We start from the raw sequence: 25,169 nt of genomic DNA, 5'->3' as shown, positions 1-25,169 counted from the left end.
ACCAAGGACAATCCTGATTGCTCCAGACTGGCCATGCTAGCACTGGTACCCACTACTGCGCAGTCCATCACTGGTGGCACCTACCCCAGATCCCAACCCTCCTCACTCAGCAGGAGGGGCAGATCTTGCATCTGCAACTGCAAACCCTGAACCTTGCAGCCTGGCTTATTACTTGAATTCTCCTCCAGTGGCCAGCTTAAGCAAGCAGGGGCTGGACATCATTTGTGAAGCCAGAAGATCCAGTACAAGGAAATCCTGTGCTGATAAGTGGAAAACTTATTGCTCCTGGATTCACTCTAAAGGAACGGATACAGCACAGCCCTCCTTACCTCACATCCTGGACTACCTAGCAGACCTACTCTAAAGAGGCCTATCCTTCTCTTCCATTAAGATCCATGCCTCTGCCATCTCTGCTCATTATAGCACTGAGCCACCTCTCTTCTCACACCCTCTCTTCAGACAGTTCCTGAGAGGGGCTAACAACTTAAGGCCACCAAGAAGAACACCCACCCCTGCTTTGGGACCTTAACTTTGTGCTGGAAAAGCTCACGCTACCCCCGTTTGAGCCTGCAGCATCAGCAGAGTTAAAATTCCTCTCTTGGAATACAGCCTTGCTTCTGGCCATCACTTCAGCTAGAAGAGTGTCTGAGCTTACAAGTACTTATGGCTGTGGAACCATTCATTATTTTTCAAGCTGGTCTCCCTCAGGACTAACCCTACTTTTATGCCTAAAGTGGTGTCGCGTGTGGCTCTCAAACAATCTATCCATTTGCCCACCTTTTTCCCTAATCCTCAAAATAAGGGGGAAAGGATCCTGCACTCTTTAGATGTGCACAGACAGCTCAGATTCTACCTTGATAGGAATAAGCCCTTCAGGAAATCTGACCATTTACTAGTCAGCTTTGCACCAGGGGCAGAGGGCAAGGCCATATTGAAACAAACCATCTCCAAATGGATAGCACACTGTATCCATTTCTGTTACAAACACCATGGGAAACCACCCCCTCAGGGTGTCGGAATGCATTCCACGAAGCCAACTTCAACCTCTACAGCCTTTCTTAGAGGAGTCCCTACTAGGGACATTCTGGAAGCTGCTACTTGGAGTTCTATTCACACCTTCACCAAGCATTACCACCTGCCTATCCTTTCCAAATCCAGGGTGGGTTTTGCAACAGCAGTCCTGCAGGGCATACTAGCCAGCCCCAACTCTTCTTGTCTGCCTCCACCCATTCTTCAGCTTTGGGAATCAACCCAAGTGTGGTGACTGCAACAGTGTACGAACATAGTACGGTTGTGTACACCATAAATGTAGATGTTGGTGTTTTCACTGTTGCAGTCCTGGTTTCCCACCCTCCTGCCCCCTTGTCTCTCTCTCTTACTCATCCCTTACAGGGCAATTGGTATTTACTTTTTACTGGTGGTGTTTTTCCCACTATAACTTAGCTCCCTATTTGCGGGCTCCTGACATTTGGGGCAAGAAAAACTGATGTAATGGCGTCTGCTGCCTGTTTTTATACCCCTGGCGACCTGACCTCAGTCATGAAGTGACAGCAACTGACGCAGAAATACTAAGTCTCTGGTATTCGGGCTGACTGAGGGCTACTTGCTGTGTCTGTAGGTTATTTCTGTGTTTGTTCTTAATCTGCCCTGGCTTATTAAACCAGTAAAGTAATATTTATTTATTTTTACTTTTTTTGGTCCCCTTTAATTAATTTACATTGAGTTATGTGTACTGACAGTGTCTTCCATTAATTTAAAAGGTCCCTGTACTTTGCTGTCGTCTGATAACCTGTGTATTTATTGTTAATTTATTGCTATAATGCCTATTTTCTGCCATGATCTCTGTTATAAGGAGGATCCCCATATTCTACTGGTCATAATTTACCATTTTCATTATACTGTTAGTAATTGCCTTTTTCAGTAAGTCAAGGGGATTGTCCTTCCTTCTATTTATTACTTCCCTCCTTTTTCTGTGTACCCTCATGTTTGCAGGTTCTTTGCATTTATGTCCTTTCTATGTATTACCTGTTTCAAAACTGTGTATTTAACTGTCTGTGGCTGTCTCCTGTTTTCATAATTTTTACTGCCGAATTGTCTGCAGTAGACTAGATTGTTGTACCTGTACCTGTAGCAACTGTGACATTTTTAGGCTTAATGTTATCTTCAGATCATAAAACTGCTTTTTGTAGTCTACAAGCTGTTTTAGTACATTTCCTATTTGTATCTGAAATTCCGCTTTTTCTGAATTGTCTAGCACTCTGGCTGTCTCTTGCTCCAGGTGGAGTTTGAGATGTTTAATCTCTGCACCTGTATCTGACTGGCTGGCAGAAACTGATTGCAGAATGTCGTTAACTGTCTCATGAAATTGCTTTAACATGCCATCATGCCTGACCAAAACATTTATTGTTTTTTTGTGTCAGGTTATTTAGACTGTCTGATCATTTTGAGATAGTTTTTTAAATTTTTTAAGTGGTGGAAACTGGCATTACCTTGTATGTGTGTTTAAAACAGTTATGTGAGTCTAGACACTCACCTGTTTTAGCTGCTTGCTTTGCTTTGGCATCTGCCAAAGCATTTCCTGTAGCGTGTTCTGTATTACATTTTTATGTGCTTTGATTTTGACAGTACTAAACTTTCCCTGTAAATCATTCTGGGAATCGATGCATATAACTCCCGTAGTACTGGAGCATATTTTTGGGATTTGCCAACACTGTCAACAAATCCCCTTCTGACTCAAACTGGCATGTGTAAGCGTAAAGAATTTACCACATAGGCACTGTCATTGTAAATATTGACAGGTTAAAAATGCTGTAAAACATATTTTACTGCTTTTATATGACTTTAAACATTTGGGAATAAATGCAAAAAAAAAAAAAAACAAAAAAAAAAACATTTAAATAAAGCATCATTTCAAATAGACCACGCAGTGTATGTCAACCATTGTTTAAATGCCAACATACTGAAACAAAATTCCTTTTAATGTCTTGCCAGTGAGACAGAGTCTGCAATAAACAAGACTACTTCTTTCGGCTTTTCCTGGTTAGGGGTCGCCACAGCGGATCACCTGTCCACTCATAATTGGCAGTGGAGTTTTACGGTGTCAAGTTGCCAGCCCGGCACCCAATCTTCCACAGAAGGCACACACGCCTAAGGCCAATTTAGTGTACAATCCACCTACAGCATGTCTTTGGGATGTGGGAGGAAACCCACGCGACCACAGGGAGGACATGCAGACTCCGCACAGAAGGCACCCCAGCAGAGGATCGAACCAGAGAACCTCTTGCTGTGAGGCAGCAAAGCTAACCGCTGGCCACCATGGCTATTGATAAAAATAGCAGGAGAAATAACTGCCATTTTTGCTGAACCCTATCCAGTGTCAATTGGTGTATTTTGTGCCCCTTGTAAATCTTGTTGGCTTTTTTTTTTTTTTTTTTTTTAAACTGTCTTGTCAGATTAACCTCTGTAGTTTGTGCCGTTAGTAAATGTTGGGGTCTATCAGATTGTTGTGTTAAACCAGAAATGTCATTATGTAAAGAGTGAATGCTATGCTGAGTCTCTTCCTCTAGATGGCATTATTGTTCCTTTCTACTGTCCCTAGGGAAAAAGCTGTGAAAAACCTTTTCTTTAATAGGTTAATATTAATAACACACTTTACTATGTTAGAACTTTTTTCCTGTGCATTTGCAAGATTTATTATAAATAACATTTTTATGTAGTCTATTACATTACTGACAATAACTGTCATACATGTGTACTGTATGACATTTAGGTAAAGCCTTAAGATGTTAAAGAAAATGTTGAACGGTTTGCATTATATCTGACAAAGGCATGACTGCAGAAGGCACATTTAACTGTTGTATTTGTGAAGAACTAATAGCACTAGAATCAAACAGAATATTTGTCAGAATAGGATATATCTTATTGTATGGCTTACATACTAGACTCTTGTGACAAGATAGACAAGTTTGGAAATTTACTTTTACATAGTCTTTTTGAATTGCTGTACATTTTGTCATATATGGATCAGACATTTATGCATTTACAAAGGCAACTTTTATCTAATTTTTGAACAGTGAAAATTTCAGACTTACATTTCATGTCTGACAGAGAAGACTGAAACCATGTCTGTAAATAAGACGAGACTTTGTCCAGTGTATTATGTAAATCTTTACAGTATGTGGGCATTGTAAAGTCGCATTTTTACTGGCATCCCTGTTATAACTGTGAAGAATTTACCATATTTTGCGTAGATGATAAAAAGATGATCAGGCTGAAGCCACTTCGAAGAAATGGTGTTCTTCAACAGACGACTTGATGGTGGAACGTTGTTGGACAGATGAAGCAACGTTATCTCATAATCCACCTAAGAGGAGCACTGGATCTGTCAACCTGTGGAATTCACGTATAAATTATGGCACCAAATGAACAGTAACTGCTGGTGTCTCTCTCTTCGGCTTTTCCCGGTTAGTGGTCACCACAGCGGAACTCCAGTCCGCTAATGATTGGTAGTTGATTTTTACGTGCCGAGTTACCAGCCCTGACGCACAACCTTCAATGAAGGTACGCTCATTCACGCATGTCTCCACGCAGAAGACACTTTAGCTGAGAATCGAACTGGACAGCATCTTACTGTGAGGCGACAATGCTACCGCAGCACCACCACCGTGGATAGAAAAGGTCACATTCAAGCTGCCTCGCCACTGTTAAATTGTTGTGAAAATGTCAGAAGTAACCAGCCTCACACTGTACTGCTATTTCCGTTACAGTTTAATCTGTCCAAGCAGTTACACTGTCTGAGATCATTTCAATTCTATTATAACACAGCTAGCAAAAAAAGTCCTTTTGATTTTTGCTATACAGATTAATGCACACTTAATGAAGATGTCACTGAAGAAGAGAAAACAATGTCCAGTTTATATACTCTTTTTAAAGGGCATCCAATGTTATTTTTAATGTCCTTGTGGTCTGCGTGACTGGTTTCTGTCACTTGTCCTCCTCTGGTTTCTGTATCTGAAGTCTTTCCCTGTTGAACAAATGTCCTTATTATTATAACAGGATTCCATTTAGTTATATTTAGCCCATAAAACTAGAGGTGTTCTTTTTTCCATGAACCATTTTTAAACATATTTACAGTAAAGCTAAACTAAGCATGTTTAATTTTTGCAGGTGTCTGAGATAGCTGCTTACTTCAACACACAGTTTGTGTTATGCTTCTGTTTTTTTAGAAAAATACATAAAGTCTTGTCAAGATAACCCTTGCTTTACAAGGCAAAACCTTTTATTAATAAAAAGCATACTTTTTTTGCTTTGGGGAAAGAATATTTAATCTCTATCAGTTGGGTTCAGCTGTACTGCGACCTTTTTGCCTCTCCAATCAACCACAAATACAGCAGGTATTTTGCCCTCATCCCCCACTGGCGAGTCTCCAAGGGATGCTGTAGTCCACGATTGGCCTCCGGGTCTCCTTTACACATACCCTCCTGTTCCCTTAATACCAAAAGTCCTGCAGAAAGTGCAAAGCCTGAGGATGTCCCTTATCCTCATTGCCCATTTCTGGCCTCATTAACCATGATTCACCTTCATCAGGTCTCATCTGAAGTATCTGCATTGGATACTAAATCCCAGTCAGGATCTGATTTCCTACCAGTCGGGGCTTCCTCTCCCAAACCTTCGGAGCCTTCGCCTAACCGCATGGTTTCTCCAGTTCCAGTGATAAACAGTCCAGGCTCGCGTCCCCCATTAAATGCATTATTTTGGCCTCCCAAGAGCATTCTACCAGGAAAGTGTACAGCAGCAAAGGGAAAAGGTTTTCGATCTGGGCTAGGAGCAAGAATCTGGATCCCTCTTTTGCTTCGGTTTCAGATATACTTTTGTTCTTGTTCTACCTTGTCCAAGAGGGAGCAAGTTTTTCCACTATTAAGCATCAGTTGGTGGCGATTTATAATTTTCATGAGGGCTCTGAAACCCACCTTTTCATCTAGGCTTTGCAAGGCATTTATGAAAGGGGTCTTTCTGCTTCATGCTCCAGTTAAGGACCCTTCGCCTCCTTGGGACCTCACGTTGGTTCTGCAGTCTCTGACTAGAAGTCCTATTGAATCTACCAGTTCCTGTGATTTCAAGTTTCTGTCTTGGAAGACTGCCTTTCTGGTCGGTATCACTTCAGCTAGGAAGGTTTCAGAATTGCAAGCTCTCTCCATTACTCCTCCATATATGACCTTTCACAAGGACAGAGTCTGTAAGACCAAATCTCTCCTCCTTACCGTAGTTTGCTTCCGAGTCAACCCTTAATAAATACATTCAGCTTCCAGTATTCTTCCTCAAGTATTTCAACGGGGGGAAGTGTATATTTCCTACCTTGGATGTTCACTGACCGCTTCGGTTCTACTTGCATAAGACTAAGGATTTTCTTAAGTCAGAGCAACTTTTTGTGGCCTTCTCTGATGGCAGGCATGGCCTTACAGTCTCCAAGGTCATGAATTCTAAATGGATATCTAGCTGCTTCTCTATGGTCTATAATCTGAACCACCTGAAGATTCCAGATCATGTTAGAGCCCATTCTTCTAGATCTGTGGCAACTTCTTTAGCTTTCGTAGGAAGGTTTTCTGTAGATATCTGTGCTGCTGCCACTTAGTCTAATCCTCCCACCTTTATATCACATTATAAACTGGATTTAATTTCTAGGAGTAGGAAATCTTTTGACACCACACTGCTCTGGCATGTCCTTCCTTGACGCCTCCCAGGATGTACAGTAGTTGGGGACTCTGACCCTGTGGTAATGAATGAAGACATGGATAACATCATCTAAAGAGTTATGTACTTACCATAACTTAGCATCTGTGTTATGCTATGTCTTCATTCATTACATTTCCCACCCGCCATCCCCTTGGTTTGATCGTGGAGGAAGTTGGAGTGTTTTTTTCTCTACCTTGGCAGGACTAGCTCTGGAGTATGGTGGCAAATTCTGTCTGGGGTTGAAAAAGCAGCAGAGCATTATGGGAGAGGTAGGATCCATAGCCTTGGATCCATCTGTTGAATATTGCTGGCTTGGATCCAATGTCTGATATAAGACCCTGTGGTGATGAATGCCAAGTTATGGTAAGTGCATAGTACTCAATGAGCTGCATCATATGCATTGCTGTTAATGTTCATGTATCACCCAACTGTTTAAGTTGTACAGGAGTGAGGATTTGCACTTCTGTAGCTGTAATAAAAAAATCTCACTTTGTAGTGCAGCTTGACATGATGTGTTAAAGGAAACGAGGAAGTCTGGGTATGTACAGACCATCTCTGAATCCACTAGGTAAATAACATTGCAGTTGCTGTGGGGAAGGAGAAAAGCGAAATAACATCAACAGAATTTCCCTTAAGCGATGGCCATCTTTGCGTCTCTGTACAGTGAAGATGGTGCTCACATAGGAGGTAGTATACATCCCAGATGACTGTAACTGAAATCTTTGAGATCTTCTGATGATGCAGGGAGTTCAGCTTTCCCTGATCATTCTCAATACAAATAATAAACTGGATAAAAAAAATCTGTGCTAATTTTATAAAAAGTCTAAGGCCAGTCTCTGAATGATTGTGAAAGGCTTGCTTAGCATTCATGACAGATGAGGGCAAAAAATAAAAATGTATTGGGACTAAAAGCTTCTGGAATATCAAGAACATTAGTTGACTGCATGGAAAATTTGGAGAAAGGTGCCACAGCTCCGCTTCTCCTCTCAGAAGACAAGTGGTTGTCATTGTCTATCTGGTGGTCTCTGTAGAAAACACTGTTCTCCAAATGTACAAGATCCTCTTGTACCTGTACCTTGGGACAGGTGAGTAGCCTATGCCTCTTCACTTCTCCTCTCTGCCTGGCTGCTCCAGTGCCGGGGCTGCAAATATTTTGATGAGATACAAGACATTTGTGTTGAAGGACAACATCTTGTTTTTTATTCTGGAGGCCTAGAAAATTTTACGAAATAAGGGAAAAGAGGGTCTTTTTTGAAAACAGTTTTTTGAACCAGTCATGCAAACTCTGTTTCTGGTAGTAGTGTTAGAAAGTAGGCTAAGGAAGTATAGGATGTTCTACACATTTTTTCTTCTCACAGAGGGCCAGATTTAATGGACACATTAGTTGCTCTTTTTTAGGGCAACATTTTATTTGGAAATAGCTATAAGTCTCTAAATTGACAATTTACAAAATTCTCATGCATGGTGCGTGATGTTTTCTGTTAGTGGCTGCTAATACCATTCCAAACATTAATGTAAACGTACAAATCTCTGAAGTAATTATCATTTCACCAGCATAGGTTTGCTTATGTCTTCTAAGCATATTATGATTAAAATGTATATAGATTAACATAAGTGTATATTAGTAGTAATTACACCAGATCTTTGTTCTACAAAGTTTCTATATTTCATTTATATGTATATCAAACTATGCAAAAAAAAAAGTGTCCTGTATTAAGTTGTTCATCCGTCGTCATTGACAACCAAGGACATCACATCGAGGAGGATGACAGAGTACAGTGTGTCTGGCTGTGGGTGATCATTCCGATGTGAGCTCGAAAAGCTGTGCCGCACGTCTGGCACAAATTGTCTGTTGAGTTGGTTGGCAAAGAGTTTGCTATGTATTTATGCAGTTCACACTTCCTCTGCCATCTTGCTCTGCTCGTAGGAAGTAGTGCCCTTGCTGATGCAGCTTCGACAGGCGGGATGGTCTTGCGCTAGAGTTTCCCAGGAGTCTGGATCAAATGCCAAAGCTCTTCAGAGAGACTTTCACTGTGTCCTTGAAGCGCTTTTTCTGCCCACTTTGTGTGCGTTTGCCTCCCACAAGTTCACCGTAGAACAGTCTCTTGGGGAGGCTTGTGTCTGGCATACGTAGAAGGTGGCCTGCCCACCTGACTTGAGCTCTCCTCAGCAGGGTGTAGATACCTGGCAGTCCAGATTGAGAGAGCGCAACTGTGTCTGGAGCTTTGTCCTGCCAGGTAATTTTCAGCAGCCTTCTTAAGCAGTTCATGTGAAAGCGATTCAGCTTTTTGGTATGATGCTTGTACACAGTCCATGTCTCACAGGCATACAGTAGTTTGGGCAGTAAGACTGCCTTGTACACCTTCATCCTTGTGGAGAGTTTGCCTCTTGTCTCCCAGACTGACTCCCGCAGCCGTCCAAAAGCAGAGCTTGCCTTGGCGATGCGTGCATCTGCCTCATCATCAATGTTCACAAATCTGGAGAGTGTGTTGCCGTGTATATGAACACGACATCCTAAGTTCTCTCTCTAATATTTCATCCATCATCTGTATTAGGTCAGAGAATTCAGGTTCGTTTGTATTTTTCCCATTCCTAGTGATTATCTTTTTCTCTGTTAGTAGCACACTCTGGTTTACAGTTGTACAATTTTGGGATTCCCCTGCTCTTATAGGTTCATAGGTTCGTACTAGGCTATCTGCCCTAGGACATTTATAAGCCTAGCCAGCGTGTGTGTGGCTTTCGCCACCCCTTGGGATGAGAATACTACGCCCATTTAGGGTTTAGTTTACTGCGCCTCTGTCTTGTAGTGACACAGAGATGACCCCCGGGGTAAACCTACGATCTCCCATCCACTCGTCAAGATTTCTCTTGAAGAGAGTTAGTGAGGGGCTCTGCCTAACATGGACTGGGATTCTGTTCCAGAGTGTAGGGAGCCTCTGGGTTATGAATCTGTCCGTCCAGCACGTCCTATTTATTTGGGGAAACTTTACACACCATGAGGGAACACTTCCACTGGGAAGGCCAAGATTACTCTGTTTCCAAGAAAAGACTCCGTGAGTTTCTTCTTCTTCCACAGCATAGACCCCTGGCAATTCCTCCAGTTTTAGACATTTTGGATGATGTTTTCTCTGAATCCAGTTTAAATCCAGATTCCTTACCTCCAGCACCAGCTAAACCTGACAGATACTACAGAGTTCCTGATACACATAAGTTTCTTTACAAAAACCCCACTGCAGACCCCGAGACCATTTCCCAGGGTCCCAAAGGGGTTAAGGCATCTACAGCTAAGAACCCACTTCCCTCTGAAAGGGATTCCAGAGCATTAGAAAGGTGGGGAAAGAAAGTGTATACGTCTGCCACTTTGGCCATGAGGGCATTAAACTGCCAGTTCCACATGCTAAAATAGCAACAGTATTTGATTACTCAGTTAAAGCAGAAACTGATCCCTCAGACAGATCAACTTGATTTTAAAGAGATGCAGGATTTGCTGCATGCAGCAGAACAGGTGGGAAAGCATACCTTAACAGTGTGGTTTTGATTCATTGGAAGCCTCATGTAGAGCAGCTGTCACAGGGTCTGTAATATGTAGGCATGCTTGGCTTAAAGAACAAGCCTTACCAGAACATGTCAAAGCAAAGTTATTGGATGCCCTATTGCAGAAAGATGTGTTATTTGGTGTCAAAGCAGAGGAAGTTTTAAAGAAAATGGAAGAAAAGGCAAAATCTATGCAAACAGTTAAAGATTTTTTACAGGTACAACCTCCTCGCTTCAGCAGAAACTGGCCATCAAAAAACTGGGCCTTTCCTACATCAGACAGACCCCAAAGAGGTAGGTACAGGCACCCAAGGGGCAGAGACCAGCCACAAGGTTCTTTCAGGCCTAGACAATGGCATACAACAACTCAGAGAGGTGGAGACGAAAGATCTCAACCCTACAGGAAACAAACACAATGACTTTCCTCTTCGCCTGTCAAGCAAAATTGCTCTGGCAGCACCTTTGGGAGGAAAACTCTCTTTATTTCCACAAAATTGGCGCATCATAACAAAGGACAAATGGATTCTGGACATTATTACCCGAGGCTACAGATTTCATTTCCACACTTTACCACGGATGAGAGGCATACCAAATCTGCCTCCAAACCAATGGGCAGAGGCTCAAAAGCAAATTTCAGCTGTCATGGATATGAAAGCAATTCAAAAGGTGCCTACAAAGGAGCAAGGTCAAGTTTTTTACTTGACTGTTTCTAGTTCCAAGAAAGGACAAAGCCTGGAGGCCCATCTTAGACCTTTCAATTCTGAACACATACCTGGAGGTACCCAAATTCAAAATGCTCACACTACAGCAGCTCCTTCCCATGCTGGGCAAGGAGTCTTGGCTGGTAATGTTGGACCTCAGAGGCATACCTGCATATCCCTATCAGACAAGATTGCAGAAGATACCTCAGATTTTTGGCAGGTACAACGCATTATCAATTCTCTGCATTGCCCTTTGGCTTATCTACTACGTCCAGAGTATTTACGAAATGCCTGGCATCAGTAATTGCATATTGCAGACAACAAGGAATACAAATTTATCCATATCTGGACGACTGCCTGATCCAAGCGGATAGCAAGGACATTCTATTACAGCATCTGGCTTTTGTAATACAGCTGCTCAGTTGCCTAGGTTACACAGTAAACAAAAAGAAGTCAAAACTAATACCCTCGCAACAGATAATATTCCTGGGTGCCAGCTTAAATACAACGGCCCAGATGGCTTACCTCACGCCAGACAAACAAAAACAATTGACTCAATACTTCAAAAAGATATCAACTTTTACCCAGCTCACTGCAAGGAAAATCCTGCAGGCATTGGGGTTCATGGCATCATGCATTCAACTAATCCCATATGCAAAGCTGCATATGAGAAAATTACAATGGTACCTGAAAAGTGTATGGTCTCAACACAGGCACAGCCTCGAAACAAGTATATCTATCATTCCCTGCCTTCAAAAAGAGTTCCTATGGTGGGCTCAAGCATGTCAAATAAACAAGGGTCTTCCTTTCATCTTACCTCCAGCAGACCAAATCATGACAACAGATTCTTCAGACTATGCCTGGGGAGCACACATGGCAGGACAGTGCAAATGGTCTGCAAAACAAATGCATCTTCACATCAACCAAAAGGAAATGCTAGCTGTACATAATGCACTGACAGCCTTCAAGGACCTCTTGCATCTAGGACAAATTCTAATAAGGACAAACAACACCACAGTTATGTGGTACATAAACAAACAGGGAGGAACCCACTCCTACCCTTTATGCAGACAGGCTATGACCTTATGGAACACAGCATTGACCTACCAAGTACAACTACAAGCACAATTCCTGCCAGGAAAGGAAAACATATTGGCAGACGAATTAAGCAGAAATATGGCAGATCCTCACGAGTGGAGACTACACCCACAAGTATTTTCAATGATAACTCAAAGGTGGGGATGTCCAGACATAGATCTATTTGCCTCCGCCAACAATTGCCAATTACAAAAATTCTGCACAAGGACTTATCACTCCCTAGCCTGGAGAGTGGACGCTCTATCATTCAGTTGGACAACACTGACAGTCTATGCCTTCCCTCCACTATCTCTATTGATCAAGGTATTATTGAAGGTGAAATCAGAGAGGCCACAAATGATCCTCATTGCTCCGGACTGGCCACGCCAGCACTGGTACCCATTACTAAGGACCTTGACTCAAAGCCCTCCATGGATCTTGCCTCAATTCCCACTACTGTTGACTCAGAAAAACTCTCAAACCCATCACAGCCAACTCAGAACCTTAAATTTAGCTGCATGGAGAATTCCTTCAATTATCAATCAACACTTCTTCTCTCAAAGGACGTCCTGAATGTCATTTTGGAGGCCAGGAGGCCCAGCACCAGGAAGACTTACTCAGACAAATGGAAAAGATTTTGTGCATGGCACCAGGCTAAAGGTCAAAATCCATGGATACCAAACATTCCTCACATACTGCAATACCTAACTGAGATGCTACACAAAGGCCTTTCCTTCTCCTCCATTAAGATCCATGCTTCTGCCATTTCAGCTCATTATAATACGGATCCTCCAATTTTCTCACATCCTTTACTTAGTTTCACAGAGGGGCTAAGATTATAAGACCCCCCAGAAAACCACCAACACCAACTTGGGACCTGAACTTCGTTTTAGAAAAAGCTAACACTGCCTCCTTTCAAACCAGCCTTCTCAGCAGAACTGCAATACTTGTCCTGGAAAACAGCCTTGTTACTGGCTATTACCTCAGCACGCAGGGTCTCAGAACTACAGGCACTTATGGCAGTGGAACCTTTCATCATTTTCCATCAGGACAGAGTCTCTTTACAAACTATAACCCTACCTTCATGCCCAAGGTAGTATCCAATGTGGCTTTGAATCAGACCATTCATTTACCAACCTTTTATCCTAATCCACAGAATAAAGGTGAAAGGCTCCTTCACTTTTTGGACATTCACAGACAGCTACGTTACTATTTAGATAAGACAAAGATTTTCAGAAAAACTGACCAACTCTTTGTATCCTATGCGGCAGGTTCACAAGGAAAGGCTATTTCACAACAGACCATCTCCAAATGGATAGCACATTGCACCCGCTTTTGCTACTTGCACCATGGGAAGGCAGTGCCTGTCAATATTAGATCCCATTCTACCAGGGCTACTGCAACCTCAGCAGCTTTTCTCAGAGGGATTCCAACCAAAGACATTCTGGAGGCAGCTACTTGGAGTTCAGTGCACACCTTTACCAAGCACTACTACCTTCCATTATACTCAAAAACCAGAGCTGGTTTTGCCACTGCAGTTCTGAAGGGCATTCTAGCATCTCCTAACCCAGTTTAGTACCAGCCACGCTTCCATAGCTTTGGGACTCCACCCAAGTGTGATGACTGCAGCAGTATAGCACGATGAACATAGTACAGTTTTGTACCTACCATAAATGTAGATGTTCGAGTGGTTATACTGCTGCAGTCCAGGTTACCCTCCCTCCATCCCCTCTGCATACCAAGGTGTTAGTTACAACTCCATGTACATCAATCAATTGGATGCATGTCTATATGGTGTATTTGCTATTTACTATTGTTTATCTACTAAGGTATTGTTGCATAGCTATTGTATTGCCTTCCTAGTTGGGGGCACCTGACATCTGGGGCAAGAAAAACTGAAGAAAATGGCGTTGGCTGTCTCTTTTATACCCCTGTCGCACTGACGTCAGGGAGGAGGCAACGACAACCGACGCCGGACCAAGACTTTGGGATTCGGCTGACTGCGGGACCGCCTGACGACAGGATAACCCAAGTGTGATGACTGCAGCAGTATAACCACTCGAACATCTACATTTATGGTAGGTACAAAACTGTACTGTCAGCATTTTATAAAGTTAGTCCTCATTAATTATTCCAGAAACCATGGACTTTGAGGAACATACCAAACATTTGAGGCACAAATCTGGACATTCTGTGAAAATTTGGACAGTAAAAAGGTGGGTATAAACATGAGGAACTGTTGCACTGCCTTTCTGGTAGCACTCGCTTAAGTGTTCTACAGCTTTGAAAGCTTTTTTTTTTTGTAATTAGTAGTACGTGGAGCAGACAAAGCTCCATGCACTGCAAAGAATTATAATTGTGTCTCACATCCTAATCTATCATGTGTTCTCAACATGTCAAGATTCACATCTCAAGGTTCGCTCTTCTTGGCATCCATATCTCAAGTGCATTAATAAGTCAGGTTAGTATTGGTGACCTGATCATAATCCTTTTTATCCTCAGTACCTGTTATAGTTACTCTACTTTTTCTCTGATCCTCATTAAAGTAATAATCTGTAGGGGTACCCCATCTTTTCCAGTTTTTCATCGACATTGTAACAAACATCTGTCTTATAAAATTAGTAATGTACCTGGGTAAGAATCTGCCCTATTTCTATCTAGCTAAGTCTCAGATGTCAGTTTGTGGACCACCCTGCCATTCCTCATGCTGTGTTAATAGCATTTTTCCATCAGGAATCGTATTTGGTAGATTGCAACATTACAGGAGTCTTAATTGTGTAGCTTTAAACTAAGCTACCAGGTCTGGCATCCCCAGTCCCTCTTGTTCTTTGTAATGTCAAGTATTCTTTGCTTTTTGCCCTTCCAGAAAGAAAATTCTCTTTCTCTTTCTCTGTGGTATTCCAGAGTTTCTCTTCTGTTTGGTAAACGTAGGCATGACCCCCTCCCCCCATATAAAAATTAATGGAATAATGAACCTTTTTATCATTTGAATTTTGCTATCTTTAGCAATACAAAAACATTTTCCACTTTCTATTTTCAGTGTAGTCTGTTCCCACATTTCACTGGGTGCTTTTTATAGACTTCTTTCACTTAGATACCTCATTCTGTTGTGCCCCCAAAGAAGGGGAAATCTTTGTACTACATCATGCCCGAGCATATATTTCATAACGGTAGCATTTGTCTTTTAATTCATACATCATACATTTATAGCCTGCTAACTCACTAAATGTTTGTAAGACAGAGTTTTTACAGGTCCCTCTCAGACTTTGTCATGTATAATTTTTTTTAGTACCCTCCCATTCAAATCCAGCAATGTCGGATAGCCTTTTATATGTCTGACTAACTGCTCTAGATATACAAAGACCAAAGGTGGGACAAGGCATCCCTACATGGTACAGCTTGTTAAAAATATTGACTCAGATAAACCTCACCAAAGTGTCCGCCTAGACTGAGGGCCCTAGTATAAGCTTTTGATTGCACCAGTGTATTCTATGGGTATATGAAAGGCCTCCAGTGTCAACCACAAGTAGCCCCACTCCACTGTATCAAAAGTCTTTTCTGCATGTAGACTAACTAGCATTAAAATACAACTTGTTTATGTATCATTAAGATCTCATTGATATCAAAGTTTTTTCAACCTGCTATAAATCCACATTGGTATTCACTAATTAGCAAAAATTCAATCCAAGCCAAGATGGTTGCAAAAATGTTATAGTTGTAGTTATGTATGGATGTGGGCCCTTAGGACCCTGGGTCTGAGGGATCTGTACCCCCTTTAGGAATGATGACCAACCTAGCCTTTCCCCATGAAGCAGGTGCTTCTCCTGCAGTTGAAACGTAATTAAATAAGTCTTGCCCATTTTTATCACCGTATCCATCCACACGCAACCCCTTTTTCCCCATTTCTGCACACGAGTTCAAGGTGTCACTTCAGCAGTGACAATCAAGAGCCAAGGTTTACACTGCCAGGTGGCACCATATCTCACATTTTTCCAGACTTTTATAGGATCTTATAATTTCCTGTGTTTTGATGACTTTTTCTGCCTTTTTATTGTCTCTTTAATTTCACTTTCCTGTGTAGCTCCTATAAGGGATCTTTTCATCCTTCTGGTTTTCCCTTCGGAGGTTGAATTTTTTTAAGTATCTATTAACCATCTGTGTCCTATTTTTAGTGTTCTTTCTTTGTATAAATTCAGGTAGTATCTAATTTTTTCACAGAATTTATGTGCCTCAAATTCACTACTACCAATATCTTGATTCCTGTTTTTTTTTTTTTTTGTGACGTTTTTCTTTTTGCTTTCTTATTGTCTGAGCCCGTATCATTATGTTTCTCACATTGCTGTCAAAATAGTTTTTATATTGCTGTTGCTGTATTTATAAGATTGACGTTTTCTATGGTCTGTTTTGCAGCTTTCAAAAGTACTTCCATTTCCAAGGTTCACTGTTTGCTTTCTTCATTTACAGTCCCTTCACTTTCTGTATGGCAGCTACAGTAGACTCCCTCTTATCTGGTCTCACTGGGATAGAAACTTAGGCTGGATAAACGAATGTCTAGTTAATCAGAAAAAGCAAACAAAATAGCATTTATAGGTTATAAATCAGATAGAATAACAGGATTTGTTTTAGTATGCATTTTCTAAACGTCTGTCATTATTTAGCATAGAGGAGGCAGAAGTGCTGTTCTTCTCTGTTGTCTTTTGCTGGGACTATGGCAGAAATTTGATGGGTGGTTAAAGAGAGGCTGGATAAGAGAGAGTCTGCTGTAAATATATACTCCTACTGTCTGCCCATATTTCATTTGTTCTAAATGTATTTTTGATTTCCAACTTCCTCTTTCCCATTTGTATAAGAGGTTTGTTTATCTTGTCAAATTCCTGTAAAGCGTTTCTTATTACACGATATACCCAATCAGAGAATTTATTGCCAGTTATGAGAGAAGTGGGTAATTTGCCAGTGTTTCTCACCATGTACATTTTTTCTTTCTCCGTAGTGTGACTTGTATTGCAGCACGATCCAATCTTACCACAGAATAAGGCTGTTTTGTACTAGCCAGATGTGTGTTCGGAAATGTAACAGCTGTCAAGTTTGGCCCACTATATTTCTCATGAAAAATACATAGTCTGCCTCAGACTCCATTTCATCATGGCTACCAACTTGAGTATGTTCATAAACTTTGATATCCCTTCCAAGGGGGCCCTAATTTGCCTTGCCCCCCACCCACATAAATACAATCATGTTTATTACAAATTGTTCATCACCAGCCACTATGATAATCCTCTGATGAAAAGCAGTGAGTACCTTCATAACATAACACCCTGTATTTGTGATTTGGGAGGAATATTTTCTGTGGCCAAAGTTATATTTCTACCCAGCCAATTACCTTTAACATAAGTCTTCCATACTTATGCTCTCTTCTGTTTACAGGCCCACATCTTTCCTAACCAGAACTGAAACACGCCTTTTTCTTTCATCTTCCAACACTGAATAAAATCTGATTTACCACTTTTCTTTATTAAGTTTTAATGCTTCTTTTCCTGAGGGTTCAATACCTGCAGCATTATTATTTCTGCATTGCATTTGAAGATGTAAGAATCTGATCTAGGTTTCTTTTTTGCACTAATCCTTTGACGTATCTGGGCATTTATGTTTGAGAGTTTGTAATGTTATGCCAGTGTAAAAACAGACCCAGTGTTCCTCTGCACTATTCTTAGTAACCTTTACTTAGCTCCCCCACCTGCTATTTCCTTGTAACAAGTTGCAATCCCCCTTATTTTGTATGTTCCAGTGCTAAACCACCCTGGATGAAGTCTAGCGTGAACAAGTTGAAAAAGCAGTAACTTTTAACTGATTAAACTATTACAGTAAAAATATTCCCTTCACCATGCAACCTATATAGCTACTCCTCTTTAATAGCACAAGTGGTGTGATATATAGCCAATTTTGCCTGATGTCTGCCAATCTGCCTTCTCTGTGCTCTTGTACAGATCTAATCATGAGCTATCCATAAAGTGGAAGAGGTTGGACTTTCCATTTCCATTCACTAAGAGGGGAAAAAAAGAAGAAAAAACTCATTTTACCTATTGGCTATACAATAAGCTTATATTGCTTTTTCTGAAATGCGGCTTCTTTTGTAGTGGTTTTCATACAATTAGGTTTCCTTACTGCTACTAAAGTTGTGTTAATTTTCTTTTAGTGTAGTTTCCATATCTTTTTACCCTAACCAAGTCGTTGATCTTAGAAAATTCATTTACTTCTCTTGCTTTTACCTTTTTTTTTCTTTTGAAAAATGGGCAACAGTTTTACTGTTTTTTTTTTTCATTGTAGAAATGGACTTTTTTCCTTGGACCCAAGGGAGCAGTATTCATGAAAATCCTTTTCACCTTTGTTGCTCCCCAAATAATTCCTCATTTTTTCCAGCTTATCCATTTCCTGTGATGGGTCAGCAGAAGAATTTGGCCCCAATGGAAAGTAGATTTTTAAGAGAGTCAAGTAAATGAGCTTGAAACTTATTCACATAGATTGGCACCTTTTGTCACGGTAGGTAGGCATTTCTTTTAATTTTAGTTTGGGCATATTAGTCATTGTCTACAAATGTTGTAGCGTCTCCTATCTTTAAGATGGTTTCTCCTTTCCAAAGTAATGAAAGGAGGTCGTCTTTTAGTTTATTAGATTGAAAGCTCACCAAAACTTCCCGAGGCTGTCTCTTGGCATTTGTTTTGTATGGCTTGTGTGTTCTCTTTCTATTTTTATTATTTTCCATAGGGATTCTAGTCCAGGAGTGTAAACATTTTTGCATGGCGACCTTGCAGTTATTGTCTTCTGAGTTCTGAAAATGCCGTAAAGTATAAATTCCCCTCCGAGATCTATCCTGTAGTTCTAGTTTCTGGGCAATGTCTTTCTGCTCAGTTTCTTGTTCAAGTAATTTTTTCTGTAACATTCTTCAAGTATTTTCCCATCAAATTTTTTGTCTGCATACTTGGAAAGGTTGTCCTCAATCTCCTGAAGTTTTTATTATACACAGTGCAATCTAGTAAGGAACCACTGATTTTTGAATATTTTCTAGTGCACTGGACTTTTTAAATAAAAAAAAAAAGAAAAAAGACTTCAAAGTCAAGTATTTGATCTCAGCCATAGTGGAAGTAAATTGCCACCATTCTGCCACGTTTTGCGGTTTGTCCTCAATCGGTCTAAAGTTTCCTCTCTGTTTTCCTGGAATTCGGTCTATTAAATGACATAATTTCCTAAAGACTTAAAATTATTTTAACAGTATTATAAAAATGATTGGATGACCAGTATTACTCTTAATACTGAAAAATTAAAGGCACAGAGAATGGTAAATTGCTTCTCAGGACTGACTAACCATACCCAGAAGTCCTTAGACTCAGAAGTTTTAAACTGTGTGCAAGTGCTAGCTTGAGGAGGCTGGTGGGCTTGCGTGTGATCCTGAGGAGGTGAGTGATGACACACCTAAGCAGAATGCAGAAGCTTTTGAGGTGCAAAAAAATAACCAGAGAGGAGTTGAATTAGGCAGAACAGTTTCACATGTTTAAATGCAGAAAAATGCAAAAAGCAGATTTGCAGCTAGAAAACCTACTCAAAGCAATTGAGACGTAGTGTCCATCAGTTTTTGTGGGAGAAGTTGTTAAACATCCTGTGGAAAGAATACATAAGTAATGTGCATGTAACATGTAAAAGTACCAGTGGCATTGTTTTCTGTCTTTGAGTATTGTATGATTTGAGAAAAATACTGTAGTGGGGAGGTGTGTGAAGGATAAGGATGATGATGAGGCTTGAGGGGGTGAGCTTCCAAGTTAAAAATGTTGAAGTAGCCTTAAAACAGAATTAATATGTTACTGAGTAGTAGGAAGGGCTGGAAGTGGTAACCAGTGGTGGTAAATCTGCTCCATTACAGTTCACAATGTTAAATGGCCAGTTAGATACCAACATAAGTAAGTAGCTTCAGGATATACAGGAGAGCTTCCTGTGAGGCTGTTTCTAAAATGAGTACCTGTAGTCCACAGTTAATTATTCTTGGCGTATATTGTTTCCTGTTTGAGGAATATTCTGGAATGAATTTAAGAACTGTGTGGTGCTGAAATTTAAATATTTGGTTAATAGGCGTACAAGAGCCGTACTAAACTAGCTGTATGGCCTCATGTTTAATGCCTGGTTGAAATAAGAGTACTGATACCCAAATATTCAGTAGACAGCCTAGTTACTACGTAATATAAGTTGGAATGGATGTAGAGCTGTGACCTTGCCATTTAACTATTCTTTGGACATGTTCTTCCAAATGGTTATAGATGTGATTAACTAAGGATACTCCCTGACTGCAGTTGTAAATTTGACTGATTTTTCATCAAACAAGTGTTTTAACAGTAAAGTTGTTTAACATGTTAACTTAAGTCTATGAAGTGAGTGGAGGTTGTAATTTTGTATGAATTTGTATTTTGCATATATTTGTGTGTATGTAGAATGGTGAAATCCTGCTTTTTAGCCAGTTTGTGTGATTGTACATAGTCTATATAGATCACACATGGGATGGTGGAATTGACTGACCAGTTTTTTATTTATTGTTGTCAGTATTTCACAAGTAGGGTTAAATGAGAGGGGCAAATGGGCAGAAGGTGAGTGAGGTGCTTGGCAATTTTGTTATTGAACAGTAACAGTACTTTTCTGTTTTAGGCATCATTTGTGATTGTTTACATGGAGTTTTAATCAGCTGATTAATTCTGCTTGAAGGAACAGCATACTAACACAGCTGAAGAACTCCTGTCATGATTGTAGAGATAATTGGAATTATTATGAAGGAATCTGCACTGCAGAGAGTAAATGGGAGGAATGCGAGAAGGATGTCTTGGAGTACTTGCAGGATGCTTGGATACCAGTGCTATCAGAGGATAAGGCAAATGAGATGATGACTCCCAAAGTTGGGGTAAAAATTTGGGAGGCAGGAATCAGACTATATTGACGTGAAGGACCCTTTTTTGAGTTTTGTTGTCAGCTGGCCACAGAAGAGAGGCTTCAAAGGAATCCTAGGTGATTCACCCACCAGGTAAGGATGCCGTACTGTGGATTTCTTTGGAAAGTGGGTGTACATCATCAAGTACTTTCTCAGTCAGAACCCTCAACTACTTTGCAAATATGACCAGGCTTCATGTAGTAACTACAGACAAAACTTTATAGAACCTGAACCAGTTCATAGTACATGTAAACAGGTGGAGTTACAGCATTTCCACTCTCCCCATGAGGCTTCTGCATAATATGGCAGATGGATCAGTGAGAGCTGGCAAATATAGTATCTCCATGAAGAGGCATGCCTGGTTCAGGCTCACTGGATTTTTGTAGTACTTTAGGTGCCCTTTGTCAGTGTCCCCATATGTTGGGCACTTTGGACCCAAGGTGAAGAACAGGATGCAGCAGAGTAAACAGGAATGCGAAATGTTCATGGCTGTTTGGGTGAAGTTTACTACTCCACAAAGATCTTGTAGTAGGAATCAGAAGGGAGCAAAATACATGGTTCAAGAAATCCCAACAATCCCAATTTGAGTACCTTTTTTATAAATACTCTCATAGATGTGGGAGTTTCTCCAGTAGATGTCACTCCAGAGGGGAGGTGGAGTGAGAACCGGATGTTCTGTTGTCCTTCCCCAGAAACAAGCAGCAGAACTCCTGAGGACTTGCCCAGCTATTAACCTCTGGAGGCAGTTGGATCTCCCAAAAATCTAAATGCATGTATGGCTGTCATGTAGGGCAGTCTGGTCAGAGAAGATATCTAGAGAATATTTCATCTGAAACTCCAGTGCTGCCCAGACATCCCTCCCCAGCAAAATATGGTGCAGAATAAAACGGGTTGCTAATCTGCTAGAAAAATGATCCATCCAGGGGTTCCCATCATACCAGGTAGCATCTGGGTTTTTGCTGCAGGCTTCTCTTGGTGTGGAAGACAACACAGAAACTCAGGCTGATGGTGGATGTCAATATCTTTAACCTATATGTATATATGTTGTTGTGTCTTTCAGCTTTTAGGGGTCGCCACAGCGGAACTCCAGTCCATATATATGTATGTATATATATATATATATGTATATATATATATATATATATATATAAAACCTATATGTATATATAATACACTAAAACTGACACTTCAGATGGTCACAGTGCAATTGGTCCTTCCACATTTGCAGGAGGGAGATTGGATGTGGTGTTTGGATCTCTGAGATGCTGGTCTACATACACGCAGCAAAGGCATCCAGGAAGTTCCTTCATTTTCATTATGTAAGTAGGTCATTACCAGTTTACAGCAATGCTTTTTGGTCTCACCACAGCCCCCCAGGGTGTTTACCAAATGGGTGGTGATAGTGGCAGCTCTTCTAAGACTTTTTGGCATCAGTCTTTCCCTACCTGTGCAACTGGCTTATAGCTGTCACTTCAAGGGAGTATCTTAGAAGAGCATGAGGCTGCTTACTCAAATTATGTACATCTTTGGTGTTCATAGTGAACATCACAAAGTCAAGACTGGAATTATCACAGACTGTTAATGTTTATTAGCTGCCACCTGGACAGTAGATTGATTAGCGAGCTATAAGTCTGAGAGACCCCCTCCAAGATGAAGTCAGACTTTGCTACAGAAGCAGATACCATCAGTAGCACTTGTTTCGAGAGTCTTTGTTATGACAGCAGTGCTTCTCATGTTACCCTTTGCTTATATATTACATGTGAGTCTTGCAGTGGACGTTGAGAATTTAGTGGTCCCAACTGCATGACCTTGTGAATCTGCAGATGTGGCTGTCAACAGCTTGCCACAATTATGTGCAGTGATGGCGCCATCTTTCAAACCTGACTTCAGGGCATTTCTTTATTTTTCTTTTGTCCCAAGTCACTGTCTTTACAGATGTCTGATGTGGATTGGGGGGGGGGGGCATTGTTTATCTGGCATTCCAAGGGACATGGACACAGCAAGAGTCCAGTCAGCATGTCAGTATGTTAGAGATAAGGATGTTCCTCTTGGCATAGTAGGCCTTTCAGACATCCTTACCCAATGTGCAAGCATCAAAATCCTCTAGCATGGCAGTGATGTGGTACATCAAACAAGGCGAAAATGGATCCTACCTTCTTTAAGAAGCATTGAGTGGATGGGAATAGGCTATTAATTGACAGTGCTTCCTGATTGCAGTATACATCATGGGACAAACTAACTCTGTAGTGGTCAAACTTATCAGATATCTCTTCATGCCTCATGAGTGTTCCCTAAGCATTTGCAGCAAGTATGCTTTTCTGTCCCTGGGAAAGCCTTGCTGTAATCTTTGCTTAGCCTTCTAACACTAAATGCAACAGCTTCTTTTCATAATCCATCAGGAGTAGACATCCAGGGGCCCTTTTGCCCTCATATCTCCTCTGTGCATTTCTAGAATTCCCATTATGATGAAGTTCATCTAGGAAAGTCAAACTATGCAAACCAGTCATCCTTTTAACCCCATTTTGGCCTAAATGGTTTTCTTTGATTCCCATATCTATGACCTAATCTTATAAAGTGACCTTACCTCCTGGTTCTACCAGGACTCCTATCTCATTCGTCTGGAAAGCCTAACCCAAACATTAAAGCACTCTAACAGTATGGTTGCTGTACTTCCAGTAATGACCAGGGGGCCCAGTAAACCTAACAAGGGGACCCAAATCCTAATGGCAGCACAGAGACCTTTGAACAGAATACAAAGTCAAATGGCATAATTCTCTATGATTACACTGCCAGGACTAGACTCATTCATGGCTCCAAGCCCCGCAGTTTTTGTTTTCCTTTCTCAGTTTTTCAACAATTGAAAATGTCACCTTTCTGGTATTTCAGCTGTTCATCAAGGATTCAGTCCTGTCTGGCTTCCTGAAGGTAAGTTTTGTTAAGGCCTCAGTTTAACAGTTCATTACCTCCATGCAATCTTAATTTTGTCCTGGAAAATTAACCAGTATGTCCTTTGAAATGACAGAAAAGGCAGACATCAAATAGTATGCCTGGTAGCAATCCCTTTAGCCAGGAGGGTCTCTCGAGTTACATGCCTTGTCTTGCAGACCTTACATAATTTTTTCATAAGGGCAGAGTTACCACCTGAGCTAACCCACTCTTTACACCAAAAGTAGCATATAATACCAACCTTAATCTACAGGTTTTTCAGATTTCTTCCCCAGTATTGTCACACAGGGAATATAAATTACATTATTTGGATGTTCACAGACTGTTGACTCGTATTGGATCTCCCTAGAATGACACCATTAGGGCTGATGAGAAATCTGGTATGAAGTGTGGATACTTGTAGTAAATCCCTTCAATATTGATTTGCTAGCGGAGAGGTTTTCAAAGATCTATTACTGTTGTGTAGGTACAGCTGTGTAATATTTACTTATGTACTCCCTGACTGAGTTATTCTTAGGTCAGTGGCCTCTCTTCATGGGAGACCTGAGATGGTATTCATAGACCATACAACAACATTGTTTCTTGTACTTTAAATGTTCTGTTATTTCCCCTAACTTATAGAAATTAGTTGATTTACTCTTTTTTCTCTTTCCTACACAGATGCTGTGTAATTTCAGAAAAAGATAACATAATACATGTGTCTCTTCGACCATCCAGGTATGTATTTCATTGAGTAAAGTTCAAATGAAGTTGAACAATGCAGATTAAAAAAATAGCAATAGTTTTTGGATCTTACTGTGTTCATCGTAAGAATCTTTGCTGCAAGGAATATGAATGAGTTCAAACTGCAGAGCAGCAGGCAGTCTTCAGGTCAGATGTTGAAGAAGTCAGACATGGCGGGTGCGGTTGCCTTCACACACCAATGCTATCAACAAGAAGGCCAGTTGTAATGAGGAATGTTTTGCTATTTGAAGTGAATGGTCACAAGTATTGCTTCACTATATTATCATTCACATGCACTTTTTCCCCTGAATTGTGAGACACGAGCTATCCTTTGTCTTGTTTTTTTATTCTAGTTGTAATTATTAAATGATACCTTGAATTTAGTTGCCTGTATTTTCTGATTAATGATGTGACAAGAAAAAGTAACAAGTATTCTTGAGTGGGTGGATTTCCCCTTAAGATTACAGTTTATTTGTGCTGTCCAGATTATAATC

At 40.8% G+C, this 25,169-nt stretch overlaps 1 protein-coding gene across 1 annotated transcript in view; it reads left to right on the top strand.

Moving 5' to 3' along the window:
• PDCD11 (programmed cell death 11) overlaps positions 1-25,169 on the top strand; it is a 1,563,481-nt gene that overhangs the window by 1,180,528 nt on the left and 357,784 nt on the right. The window contains 1 exon segment of the mRNA XM_044056566.1: positions 24,613-24,669. Coding sequence (XP_043912501.1) covers positions 24,613-24,669 — 57 coding nt within the window.

This window comes from Protopterus annectens, chromosome 14.part0 (assembly GCF_019279795.1).
Source record: "Protopterus annectens isolate FY-2018-M chromosome 14.part0, PAN1.0, whole genome shotgun sequence".
Classification (NCBI taxonomy): domain Eukaryota; kingdom Metazoa; phylum Chordata; order Ceratodontiformes; family Protopteridae; genus Protopterus; species Protopterus annectens.
Note: the sequence above shows the minus strand (reverse complement) of the source record. Positions and strands in the feature narration are given on the sequence as shown.